The following is a 14,720-nucleotide window of genomic DNA, read 5'->3' as shown; positions in this document are numbered from 1 at the left end:
CCACATTTTAAGCTGGTGGCTATGAGGTTGCACATGCAGATATAAAACATCTTCAGCCTCACAGAAAGCACTACAGGACGGCACCTACATTCCTAATGGACCAGAGCTTGTCCACAATCTATCAAGCCACATCCAAGAAGACATCTCCAGGATGTGCTGGACTGAGAACTATGCCCCACAGATCCTGGCTGATGGCACTGAGAGAATTCAGGGACTAGAAATTTAAAGACAGTACAGAATATTATAGTGATAATAATAGTTCATATGCTACAGTAAAAGTTCATATTGTTTCAAAGTTAAAGCCTTAAAGAAAGTATCATAAACTTTGTCGTTAAAGTACTGAACAAGTGATATATAGCAGAAAAATCATAAGAACGAAAGTTTTTCGTGAAGAGTGAAATCTAAGTGGTGCATAAACAGCAACGGGGTACTATGTATTTAGTAAGCATGTGTGTCAAACACTCTGTTAACGGCCATAATCTGCCCTTTTGTCTTTAGATGTTACAGGCTTTGTGTATATCAGGCTTGAATATTTCTTTTGTAGCTGGCTAATTGAATTCCAGTGCTTCAGCCTTGGGACTGCACGTCCTAACTGCTGGTATGCGGGGGTGGGGTGGGGGGTGGGGGAAGAAACAGCGAGATTAAATGCAGTCATTCTTTCTTCTCCAGTAGTTGCCAAAAAACAATAGTACGCTGCACCATAAATCTGTCCTTGAAAATGTTATTTATAACAAAGGAGTCTTGTAAGACACCCACACTTCAGAGACTGTAGCTATGTCCTATATAAGTGGCCTTTAAACGCCAAATTTTAATTGGCTTTCTTGCTTACTAATGTGTTTTCCTGGATGTTAACAGTTAAATCCACATCTCTGTTTTCTAAAGATTGTTTGTTCATACGATGTTCTGTTAAAAGCCAGAGGATATACGACACTTCCCTCTCATCTCATGAACATATAAAAGTAATAAAACTATGATTTTGCTAGATATCTGATTTATACAAGAGTATAAATGATCACTGTTGATCATTTAAATCAACAAAGGCCACACAAACTACGTAAAATAATTCCACTTTCAGGTGATCATATTTATATCAATAACTTACACTAATTGACTTGATATAGATTTTTGATAAATCCTGTCAAAATAAAATTCAACACAACAAATATTTATTATGCACCTATATGCGAGTACTAGAGGAGGAATCATGAGTCAATAATCTATTACACATACATATAAATGCCCACACATCAGCGGTTTCCAATCATTTTCTGTTAGAGAAAAAACAATTACAATCATATGAATTATAAAGATAACATATTTATATTAGCACAATAAAGTGATATACGGATAATATTTAATATATATTGAGTATACTGAGTACTTATTAAGTATGAGACATCAGGCACTTCACATGCAGTGTCACTTTTGATTCTCACAACCGCCTCATGATGTAGGTACATTTACAATCCCATTGTTCACAGGTGAGGAAAGGGAAGCACAGAAGTGTTCAATAATCTTACTGTCAGAAACCAGAGAAGACAGAGAGTACAGAAAGACGGGTGTCAGGGCTGGGGAGAGGGGAAGCGGAGTTCCTGGTTAATGGGTATAGAGTCTGTTTTCCAAGATGAAAAGAGTTAGACGGATGTGGTGATTGCTGTACAGCATTACGAATGTAGTTAATACTACTGAACTGCGTACTCAAAACTCGTCACAGTGATAAATTTTATGTTATGTCTATTTTACCACAATAAAATAAACTGGAAAAACAAACGAGAGGAACACAAGAGACAGAGGAGTAACTGTACTGAGGCGACGACGTTAGGGAACGTATACTTGGGTCTTCGCTCAGTTCTTGGCACACAGCCCTCAAATCCCTGTTATTCCCTCAGCGGGAAGAGTACAAAAGTGTCTGTTGTTGTTCAGAACAAGCCCCTTTCAAACACACCTGAATTTATGTTAATGACATGATATCTGGAAAGCACCTAAGGGCGGAGGCTGGTTGCCAGGGAAACCAACCACCTGACTAGAGGGTTAAAACTTTCAATGCCGCTCCCCTCCCCTACCCAGGAGAGGAAAGGGGCTGGAGCCAATCACCAAGAGCCAATGATTTAACTGATCATGCCTACTAATGAAGCCTCCATAAAAACCAAAAGGACAGGGTTCAGAGAGCCTCTGAGTCGGTGAACATTCAAAGAGGGACCCCAGTTCCTACACTCAGGACCCTTCCGGACCTCGCCATACGCACCTCCTCACCTGGCTGTTCATCTGTATCCCTTATCCTATGCTTTATAATAAACTGGTGAACGTAAGTAAATGTTTCTCTGAGTTCTGTGAGCCGCTCCAGCAAGCATGTTAATCAAACCAGAGGAAGGGGTAATGGGAACCTCTGATTTATAAGTCGCTCAGAAGCACAGGTGGCAACCTGTGACTTAAACTAGCTTCTGAAGTGGGGGTGGTCTTGTGGGAGAGACGGAGCCCTTAACCTGTGGGAATCTGATGTGATCTCCAGGTACACAGGGTCAGGGCTGGAATGAATTCTGCTTGGTATGTAAAAACTGCCACACATTTGGTGATGAGAAGTTCAGAAGTTCAGCAGTAAGTGTTAAGAGGAAACACAGAAGGTATGTTTTCCCTCCTATAGATGCACAGCTCAAAAGAAGACAGCAAGGGGAAGAGCTATGTGAGAACAGAAAGTAAGCTGACGCCAATGTAAAGGCAAGCATTCCCCCACAGCTGCGATGTGCTCTCCTCCAAAGAGGAGGCCACGTCCCAGCCAAGCACCATAACCCTACTGTTCAATTTAATTATAAAATAAAAAAACATACCTGAGGGGAGAGAAACTTTTCAATGCGTTTGGCTATAAAACCTTTCTCCAATATGGAGTTGACTGATGGTCTATCCCTAGGATTTCTTTTAAATAGTTGAGAGAGCAAACTGCGGAGATCATAAGAATAATGCAAAGACACGGGTGGAAAAGATCCAGATATGATCTTCAGTACCAGGTTTTTCATATTGCCAGCTTCAAACTAAAATCCAGAAAATAAATTAACATATATGAAACAGAAGTCGAAAATGTCAGTTTCAACAATGAGAAACAGTACTTTTCCTATCAATATAGAACAGAATTGCAACCCTCTTCCCAGTTTTAATCAGTACATGCTCTCTAGAGCAAGGTTCACTTGGTTATTTACAAACACATTTGAAAGAGAGTATCAGTCCTCATAAAATGGTACAACTCGCTATAAGATTAACTTTTACTTATTCAAAAAACTAAAAGATGGGATATAGGTATCAATTAAAGAGTTTATAAAAATGTAACAGTAATCAAGATGGTAAAACAAGCAAACCTGGTAGTCTTCATTTAACACCTGCCTTCCTGTGCCCCTGCTATAGCAACTAGAACAAGAAATTAACTACAGAACTAAAACTATTTGGTAAAAATATAATAAATAAAGGTACTGATTAAGTTCCTTTTATACACTGCTCATTATTACTTTTAAGTGTGTGATGCTCCCAAAAGCCATGCGATCAGCGATGTGGCAAATATTCCAAAGGGGAATATAAGCCTTATCAATGGGAATATATATTTTAGGATTAAACACAATATAAACTCTAACTGAAGTGGGGAGGAAAAGAGGTGGGGCAGTTTAAAATCTAAAGATGATTTCATTTTGAAAGTAAAATTAAGCTTTTGACATCTCAGCTAAAATAGTATAGAACAGTTGTACACTATCAATATGTTCTTAATGCACACGTTAAGAAAACAAAACATGCTATAAGTTAGGCACTGGTGATTATATCCAAGTATAAAAGAGTTCTGTTAAATGTGGAATTCTAGCATTTAAAATATGACATTGTTTACTAAGACTTGAGTACAATTCCATCATCTAGAAATACGTATATATCTAAGAAGGAATCCTAAATGCAGAAATAGGTTATTACTCTATTCTTTCATTACAATGAAGTTTTATTTATCTCTCAGCTGATAAGCTCTTCATAAATAAAGGTTAATGAAGTACTTAATTTTATGTGTCCACTTAAGGGAAAACAATTCCAAAATACAGAAACAACGGTGACAGAACAATGTATTGTAAATGAAAAGACTTTCTAAAAATGTGTAGATTTAGACCTACATGACTGTGTGTCACAGAAAAACTGACCAATTCCTTAAAGTACAGATCTAATATCCACCAGGCCATATCACTTTGGCAGTCTATGCTTGTTTCCTTCAGAAAAATAAAATCTTAAGGGAATACAGTAGAAGAGTATGCAACTATGAATAATCACAACAAAGAAAAATACTCCCCAAATAATATCAGGCAATAAAAACAAACTATAAAACTGCTTATACCATATAACCAAAATCTTGAGGGAAAAAAACCAAAAACTCATTTTATAAATTATTCTATAAGTCTAGAAGGAAACAAAATATTACAAGTAATCATTATTGGCTGGAAGAATTGCTTTTGATATTTATTCACTTACTTATATTTTAATCTCTTCCCTTAAGTTTTCTGTAATGAAAATATATTATTGCTTAATCAGTGGGGGAAGCATTTTAAAAAGATTTTTAAATGAAAAGTGATTAAAATTCAACCTATTTTGGACAAGAACTCCCCCTTTTTGGTGAATTATGTGTTATCTCAAAAGAATCTCAACAGTGAAATTTTTAAATACTCTGAATTAAACATTATTTAAATTGATAAAATCCCCCCTCAACGAATATGCTGAGATATGTTCTTTAGATAATTTCAATTCCAAACTCAAATAATTTGGATGCTTTGAGAAAAACTGCTAAAATGAAATTAATAAAGTTTGTTAAGCTGAAATATCAAATTCATACGTGAATTTAACATTAAAAAGACAGCAAATGTGTCTTTAGAAATAATTTTCTGGAATAAAGTATGATATATGTATTATAATAACATATATAATATGTATATGTAATATATGCATACATATTAAGGGAAAATTGATTTAAATTTATACCTCAGAAAAGAAGAGAAATTTATAAACCGACAGAGAAGAATTTCTAGCACAAGAGGGTCATCTGAAAGATGGCATATGATTTTTTAAAATCAGAAACATTATACGTACTTTTTGACAAAATTTTTAAAGTATCTCAGAAACTTCTACTTACTGCATGTTTAAGCGTGCACATCTCATAAAGGACACACCCCAGAGCCCAAATGTCACTAGAAAAGAGAAAAATAAGAGATCTTCTCTAAATATCAGAATTTACTTTAAAAGGTTTTTTAACTTAAAGGAGACAAAAGCAGCATAAAAATGCTTTGCAAAAATATGTGTTCCATAAAACATGACCTTTCAAACTTAAAATTACAACCATAACCAAATGACAAAAGCAGCTATCCCAGATTAGAAAAATAACAGTTGCCCAAGTAATTACTTTAAAAGTTTCATTGAAGAAATCTAATATTTAAAAGGACAAAAATCAGTAAATTTCATGGATGCTTCATTTAGTTTTTTTATTTTGCATAAATCAAAATGTTTTGTTCAATTATTTGCAAAATACCACAATTTCTTAAATACTATAAAAGCAAAATACTGTTTTAATGAAGAAAATATTAATTTACTAAAATTAAATCTGAAACAAATCTCTGACAGCCAACTAACATATGTAAATACATTAATTTATTTTCCCCTAATTTAAAGACTTAGTTACACTATCTTCTTTATCCACACTCTCTTCCGCTCTTTAATCTTAAACAGATAGTTCTGTAACTAAAAGACTACTTCTATTTTTAAAAGGAAAAAACCCCATAATTTAGAGCTACAGTGGTCCTTGGAAGTCAAAAAAAAGAAAAACAAAACCACTGCTCCTGGAAGTTGAACTTATTGAAAAAGAATAAAGCCCATTATCGAAATCCTAAAGTTATCTTTACCCAAACTCTCACAAAAATCTACAAATATAAACCTGTAACCTCCAAAATTTGTTTAATTTTAAGATTCAACTAAGAAAAAAATGTAAATGTAATTAAGCTTTTAGTAACTTGTACATGTTACAAACTAAAAGCTATAAACAAAAACATTAAACTAATGATCTTATCAATAAAATACTTTAAAATACGTTTGGGAAAATATGAATTTCAAAATATAATTGATGATGTTCATGCATTACATTTTTAAAGCATTTTTCCCACAAAACCAATTTTACATAAAATTCTCCAAGGGATGATCAAATCCATTTCAAATTTAAAGACTAATATTTTCACAGTTGAGTTATCCACAAGACACAGAAACAGCATTAAAATGTAAAATTACTTTAGCTCAAAGAAAATACTATTTTCTTTTAGAATATCTACTAATAATACACTGCATGGACTTGACTGATCATTGTAATTTAAACTGATCTTAAATACATTCCTCGGATGACGTTCTCAGACCTTCTGCTCGGGTCTGAAACACAGCTTCCTCTCTATCCTCAAAAAAAGAAGGGAGGGGGCAGGGGGATAGCACCCATGAACACATGCATTATTGCCAGCTACCACTTTCTTCCTTTCAGCTTCTAAGGGTGCTTTCAAAATTAAGACCAATGCTTCTTGGTTGGCATTTTTAAATTAGTGAGTATGAGAGAAAATAAAGGGTAACTGGAATTCAGTGGCAGAATTCCTCTTCCCAACACACATATTGGTCAATCTGTTAGCCATAATACGGCCCAGTGATTAGGAATTCGTGCTTCGGAGCCAGATGCCTGGGACTTTGAAGTTACTTTACCTCTTTCTGCATTTGGTTTCTTTATAAGGAAAGGAGGAATGAATAATACCTACAACTCACAAGGTTATCGTGAAGATAAAAAGAGTTAATGCATAAAATGCATTTAAAACAGTGCCTGGCATATAGTAAGTGTTCAATAAATATTAACTATGATAATTCAATAAGTGACTATTACAAACAGAAAGACAAAGAAAGCACTCTATTTCCCATTATAGCTTAAATAATAAAGTGATTCTATAGTTCCTTCAGCAAGATAGTGAAATAGCTGCTTTATAATTCCCCTCATTATATACTAAAAAAGTGTATATACATATGTATATATATGTCTACATATGTGCATTACCGATTTTGAATAATATTCTGAAGTTTAATAAAGACAGTACAACAGAGAAAGATGTAAAGGAAATAAACACATAATGAATATCATTTTAAATACCTTTTATTATTATATGGTTTGTTTTCACAGATTTCGGGTGACAAGTAGTATGGGGTCCCTATGCAAGTCCGAACCAGCTCCACAGTACTAGAACAAAAGAGAGTTACTGGAGAAGCTTAAGACATTTAAAGACATTACCACACATACATCACCAGGGATTAAAATTTCACTGAAGACATTATAGCAAACCAAAGTTTAAAACTGTATGTTACCTATTAAGAACTCTAGCAATTCCAAAATCTCCAAGTTGTATCGTCCCATCTTTGGTTAAAAATATGTTCTGTAAAAGAGATGAAAAAAAAAGCCAGAAATATTGCTACAGTCCAGTTCTTAGTCTACGACTTCTGTCATAAAAATGAATCCACTTAAAAAATAATGCTGGGACAAGTGGATATCCACATGCGAAAGAATGAATGTAGACCCCTATCTCACACCATAAGCAAAAATTAACTCAGAATGGATTCTAGACCTAAATGTGAGAACTATAAAACTCCTAGAGGAAAATACAGGAGTAAATCTCCATGCCACTGGGTTACGCAATGATTTCTTAGATATGACACCAAAAGCACAAGCAAAAAAAGAAAATACAGATAAATTGGATTTCATTAAATTAAAAACTTTTGTGCAAAGGACACCATCAAGAAAGTAAACAGACAACCCACAGAATTGGGGAAAATATTTGCAAATCACGTATCTGACAAAGAATCTGCATCCAGCATAAAGAACTCTTACAACTCAGTAATAACCAAAGACAACCCAATTTTAAAATAGGCACAGTCATATACTATATGATCCATTTGTATCAAATGTCCAGAATAGGCAAATCCACAGAGACAGAAAGCATACCACCGGTTTCCAATGCTCTATCATCAAACTGCGGAGCCAGGAGTTTGTGGGATTACATGAATTAAACTCCGTTATCAGTCAGATGTGAACCAAGCACATGCTCACAGCCAAAGACGGCACAAGGCAGGGTTGAGTGGAATGGAGTAAAATGGTCTGAAATGGGATTAGGAGGCTGAGGGTCGGGAGACAGGAAAGATGGGGTAGGGAGCCCCACCATAGTCCCTCTCCTTCCCACTACTCATCCTGGGGCTACAAGGCTACATAAGCAGCTGCAGGCCTAAGGACGTAAGAAGACACACGGCCCTGACATCAGGAAACAAAGCCCCTCTGTACTACCCACTCTGGGAAGGGCGTGAGCCCAAGTGAGGCAAACGTGAAAGAAACCTCGATGCAAAGATGAGTGAGCTGTGGGGACAAAGTATCTCCCACAAAAGAATCCAACACATGTGAAGAAAGCTACTGCAAAGAAAAACAACCAATAAAATAACCAGAACCAGAATTCACTACAGACAGAATTAGTTTTATAAAGCAATCCAATAAAAACTTTGAAGTAAATATATTTAGAAACTTGCGAAGAAATAAATGAAGAAATAAATATGCATTTGAAAAGAACAAGACATTATGAAATAAAACCCAATTACAATAAGAACAGATCTATATGAAAAACCATTTAGAAACCTTAAAGAGAAAAAAAGTCATAATAAAGTCAACAGATGAGAAAAGCACTAGTTTACACAAAATTTCAAAGGGATTTAGTTAACTAGAAGATAGGTCGAAAAATTCATGTAGAATACAACTGAGAGAGACACAAAATGTGAAAGAACAAATAAGACACTTGAAGGGACAAATTAAGAAGCTCCAACGTGTGTCTAGAAAAAAATCCAGGAGACAACTGTGAAAGTAGCAAAAAGAGAAATAATATTTGAAAAAATATAACTAAACATTTTCTACAACATTTCTAGAAGAAATATACATTCTCAAAAGTATACAGCATAATGAGTAAAAGTGAGCCTCACCAATTCACAAACTATGAAATTTCAGAACCATGGGACAGAGAGAATATCTTAAATGGGTCAGAGAGAAGAAATAAGGGCAAGAGATTGCAAATTCCTAAACTGCAACACAAGAAGCCAAAAGACAAATGGGCAACATCTTAAAAATTCTGTAAGAAAACAATTTCTAACCAGAAGTTGATAACCAAATTCTCATCAAAGTTAGAGAATCTTGGACTTCCCTTGTGGCGCAGTGGTTAAGAATCCACCTGCCAAGGCAGGGGACACAGGTTCAAACCCTGGTCTGGGAAGATCCCACATGCTGTGGAGCAACTAAGCCCATGCACCACAACTACTGAGCCTGTGCTCTAGAACCCGCGAGCCATAACTACTGAGCCCGCGCACCTAGAGCCCATGCTCCACAAGAGAAGCCACCACAATGAGAAGCCCACACACCGCAACAAAGAGTAGCCCCCGCTCACCGCAACTATAGAAAGCCTGCGCAAAGCAAAGACCCAATGTAGCCAAAAATAAATAAATAAAAAGTAAATAAATTTTTTCAAAAATTAAAAAAAATAAAGTAGGAGAATCTTCAAACATGCAAAATCTCAAAAAAAAACAAAAAACAAATCCCTTCCACATAACCATTGTTTTGGATTTCTTCCATCATAATGAAAGAGTAGGACATGAAAAGCAGGCAAAGACCTAACACACGAAGCCTGTGTGATATTCAGGGTTACAGTGGAGCGGGGACCGTGAAGGGAGAAGACAGTCGGACGCAGACTGCACCAAGCTCAAACATTCTAGCCCAAGACAATGCTGGCCCCATGTCCACATCCACTGAGAAGTTAGTAGTGACATAATAAACTTACCTGTGATTTTATGTCTCGATGAAGAATTTTTCTATCATGTACATGTTTCAGGGCCAAACATATCTGTACAAACCAGTCCAAAATCTAGGGGGTAAAAATAAGATCTGTCATTTCTTTTAAAATTTACATTTCACAGTAGTCTTTCCTTGATCATTAAAATGCTTCAGAAGTACTCAGGGATGAGGGGAACTAAATCCTTAAAATAATCAGGCTATAATGTTTCACTTCACTGTACTGTAATTAATGTCACCAACATTAGGTAGATATTCGAGCCAACTGACACATTATGTGCAGCACACGTGGTAAGTTTAAATGTAAGACACTGCTACTGAAGCATCTCCTATAAATCAGAATTAATATGGAAAGAAATTTCCAGAGAAAAATGAAAAATGGAATTACTTTATATTTTAGCATAGTATGACGGTGACTTTTCTTTGTTGTTAAATATATCTTTTTTTCTATATACGTAAGTAAAAATCATAAGACGAAAAATATTAGGCTGGAAATTTGGAAGACATCTCTGACTTTTTTCTCGTCCCCCATTCATCACATAAAAACACACACTCTGGAGTTAGCCACTTGAAAGTAAAAAGGCTGGATTTCTACCTCACTCCTAACACCAAAAATATTCCAAGTAGACGGCATTTTTAAACATGAAAAAATTAAAGTTTAAAGAGAGGAAGAAAACATAGGTTAATTTTCTATACTCTCTGACTGACGCAGGACTTCCAAAACATGATACCAAACCCACAAGTCACAAGAAAAGTTCCCTATATAAATTTTAAAACACCTGAATGGCAAAATATACAATTCAATTTAATAATAATTTGAGAAAATACCTGCAACATAACTGATAGATTGCTAATCCTCTAATACACAACAGCTCTTCGACATCACTGAGAAAAACATGGCAGCCAAAATAAGAAGTGGACAGAAGACGGGAAAGGCAAATGACAGAGGAAACATAAGCCAATCAACACATAAACCAAATACTAACTTCCCTCCAAATTAAGAAAATAGCAATTAAACAAGATACCACTGTAACCTGACAAAGATGAAGTGATAAACAATGTTGGCCAGGATGTGAGGAAATAAGTCTTTGCATACCCTGTTTGTGAGAAAGTTAATTACAGTTACTTGGTAAAAATTTTAAATTCACATACCATTTGAAAGAGCAGCTGAAATTTCAAATTTATCCTAAAGATAAAATGTCACAAATACAAAAGAATATGTACAAGGATGTGTACTCCAGCATTGTTGCTCCACCTAAACATCATCAAGAGCCTGGGAAAATATCACAATTGGAATCACTAGAATTCTATGCAGCCACTGGGAAGAAGGAAGTACTTCTATGTACATACACTGTGAAGGGAAAAGAAGAAAGTCACAGCACGGTATGCAGAGCGCACTCCTTTTTTTAAGTCTCTTTCTGTCTGTAACGTACCAGAACTCTGTATAATTGTTTACAACTGTGTGCTGTGTGTAGGGAGGATGCGCAGAAGGTCAGCTACCCAGTTAACAGTGTCTTCTTCTTCAGGGAAGTATATTTTCAGAAGAATGAATGAAAGGCAAGTAGCAGGCTTTACTTTTTATTCTTACATATTCAGTATTTTTTTTAAAGAACAAATGTTACATTAAAGTAACCTAAAATTAGAGACTCTGGGAGGGCTCATGCCAAGGAGTACTTCCCAGAACTTCTGCTGCCAGTGTCCTTAGCCCCATGGTGAGCCACAGCCACCGCCCACCTCTGCAGGAGACCGTCCAACCCTAGCAGGCCAATGAATTGGGAGACAAAGGATAACAACTTTATTCAGTGAGCAGAGAGTCCAAGAAGATGGCAGACTAATGTCCCAGAGAACCATCCTGCCAGGCTCTGAATTCTAGTTTCTTTTACAGAACAAAGAGGCATTATAAGATTCAGGCTGCTAATGTTGGCATATGTGCATTTAGCCTTAAAAGAGATTAACTTGAGAAGCAAGAAGAACTACAATCCTGCAGCCTGTGGAACAAAAACCACATTCACATAAAGTCAGACAAGATGAAAAGGCAGAAGGCTATGTACCAGATGAAGGAACAAGATAAAACCCCAGAAAAACAACTAAATGAGGTGGAGATAGGCAACCTTCCAGAAAAAGAATTCAGAAAAATGATAATGAAGATGATCCAGGACCTCGGAAAAAGAATGGAGGCAAAGATTGAGAAGATGCAAGACATGTTTAACGAAGAATTAAAGAACAAACAAACAGAGATGAACAATACAATAACTGAAATGAAAACTATACTAGAAGGGACCAATAGCAGAATAACTGAGGTAGAAGAACGGATAAGCTACCTGGAAGACAGAATGGTGGAATTCACTGCTGCGGAAGAGAATAAGGAAAAAAGAATGAAGACAGCCTAAGAGACCTCTGGGACAACATTAAACGCATCAACATTCACATTACAGGGTTCCCAGGAGGAGAAGAGAGAGACAAAGGACCCAAGAAAATATATGAAGAGATTATAGTCGAAAATTTCCCTATCATGGGAAAGGAAATAGCCACCCAAGTCCAGGAAGCGCAGAGAGTCCCGGGCAGGATAAACCCAAGGAGAAACACGCCGAGACACATAGTAATCAAATTGGCAAAAATTAAAGACAAAGAAAAATTATTGAAAGCAGCAAGGGAAAAAAGAAAAATAACACATAAGGGAACTCCCATAGGTTAACAGCTGATTTTTCAGCAGAAGCTCTACAAGCCAGAAGGGAGTGTCATGATATACTTAAAGTGATGAAAGGGAAGAACTTACAACCAAGATTACTCTACCCGGCAAGGATCTCATTCAGATTTGATGGAGATATCAAAAGCTTTACAGACAAGCAAAAGCTAACAGAATTCAGCACCACCAAACCAGCTCTACAAATGCTCAAGGAATTTCTCTAAGTGGGAAACACAAGAGAATAAAAGGAACTACAAAAACAAATCCAAAATAATTAAGAAAATGGTCATAGGAACATACATATTGATAATTACCTTAAACGTGAATGGATTAAATGTTCCAACCAAAAAAACACAGGCTTGCTAAATGGATACAAAAACAAGGCCCATATATATGCTGTCTACAGGAGACCCACTTCAGACCAAGGGACACATACAGACTGAAAGTGAGGGGATGGAAAAAGATATTCCGTGCAAATGGAAATCAAAAGAAAGCTGGAGTAGCAATACTCATGTCAGATAAAATAGACTTTAAAATAAAGAATGTTACAAGAGACAAGGAAGGGCACTACATAATGATCAAGGGATCAATCCAAGAAGAAGATATAAGAATTACAAATATATATGCACCCAATACAAGAGCACCTCAATACATAAGGCAACTGCTAACAGCTATAAAAGAGGAAATCGACAGTAACACAATAATAGTGGGGGACTTTAACACCTCACTTACACCAATGGACACATAATCCAAAATGAAAATAAATAAAGAAACAGAAGCTTTAAATGACACAATAGACTAGATGGATTTAATTGATATTTATAGGACATTCCATCAAAAAACAGCAGATTACACTTTCTTCTCAAGTGCGCACGGAACATTCTCCAGAATAGACCACATCTTGGGCCACAAATCAAGCCTCAGTAAATTTAAGAAAACTGAAATCATATCAAGCATCTTTTCTGACCACAGTGCTATGAGATTAGAAATGAATCACAGGGAAAAAAAACGTAAAAAACACAATCACATGGAGGCTAAACAATACGTTACTAAATAACCAAGAGATCACTGAAGAAATCAAAGAGGAAATCAAAAAATAACTACAGACAAATGACAATGAAAACACAATGATCCAAAACCTATGGGATGCAGCAAAAGCAGTTCTAAGAGGGAAGTTTATAGCTATATAAGCCTACCTCAAGAAACAAGAAAAATCTCAAATAAACAAGCTAACCTTACACCTAAAGGACCTAGAGAAAGAAGAACAAGCAAAACCCAAAGTTAGCAGAAGGAAAGAAATTGTAAAGATCAGATCAGAAATAAATGAAATAGAAACAAAGAAAACAATAGTAAAGATCAATAAAACTAAAAGCTGGTTCTTTGAGAAGATAAACAAAATTGATAAACCATTAGCCAGACTCATCAAGAAAAAGAGGGAGAAGACTCAAATCAATAAAATTAGAAATGAAAAAGGAGAAGTTACAACATACATCATAGAAATACAAAGCATCCTAAGAGACTACTACAAGCAACTCTATGCCAATAAAATGGACAACCTGGAAGAAATGGACAAATTCTTAGAAAGCTATAACCTTCCAAGACTGAACCAGGAAGAAATAGAAAATATGAACAGACCAATCACAGGTAATGAAATTGAAACTGTGATTAAAAATCTTCCAACAAACAAAAGTCCAGGACCAGATGGCTTCACAGGTGAATTCTATCAAACATTTAGAGAAGAGTTAACACCCATCCTTCCCAAACTCTTCCAAAAAACTGCAGAGGAAGGGACACTCCCAAACTCATTCTATGAGGCCACCATCACCCTGATACCAAAACCAGGCAAAGATACTACAAAAAAAGAAAATTACAGCCCAATATCACTGATGAATATAGATGCAAAAATCCTCAACAAAATACTAGCAAACAGATTCCAACAACACATTAAAAGGATCATACACCATGATCAAGTGGGATTTATCCCAGGGATGCAAGAATTCTTCAATATACGCAAATGAATCAATGTTATATACTATATTAACAAATTGAAGAATAAAAACCATATGATCATCTCAATAGATGCAGAAAAAGTTTTTTGACAAAATTCAACACCCATTTATGATAAAAACTCTCCAGAAAGTG

The 14,720-nt window shown here is 35.7% G+C and overlaps 1 protein-coding gene across 10 annotated transcripts in view; it reads right to left on the bottom strand.

Annotated features, from left to right (window-relative positions):
* Positions 1-14,720, bottom strand: part of NEK1 (NIMA related kinase 1) — a 231,528-nt gene that overhangs the window by 159,322 nt on the left and 57,486 nt on the right. For all 10 annotated transcript variants that reach the window (XR_009564445.1, XM_060301363.2, XM_060301362.2 and 7 more), the window contains 5 exons: positions 9,882-9,965; positions 7,384-7,451; positions 7,172-7,258; positions 5,141-5,195; positions 2,826-3,026 (listed from right to left, as the gene is read on the bottom strand). Coding sequence is in view for 9 of the 10 variants with exons in the window: in XM_060301363.2 (XP_060157346.1) it covers positions 2,826-3,026; positions 5,141-5,195; positions 7,172-7,258; positions 7,384-7,451; positions 9,882-9,965 (495 nt within the window). In the remaining variant the exon portion in view is untranslated. The remainder of the gene's footprint in view (positions 1-2,825; positions 3,027-5,140; positions 5,196-7,171; positions 7,259-7,383; positions 7,452-9,881; positions 9,966-14,720) is intronic.

The sequence above is a fragment of the Globicephala melas genome, chromosome 6 (genome assembly GCF_963455315.2).
Source record: "Globicephala melas chromosome 6, mGloMel1.2, whole genome shotgun sequence".
Taxonomy (NCBI): domain Eukaryota; kingdom Metazoa; phylum Chordata; class Mammalia; order Artiodactyla; family Delphinidae; genus Globicephala; species Globicephala melas.
The sequence above is the reverse complement of the archived record's forward strand: the minus strand, read 5'-3'. Positions and strand labels throughout refer to the sequence as shown.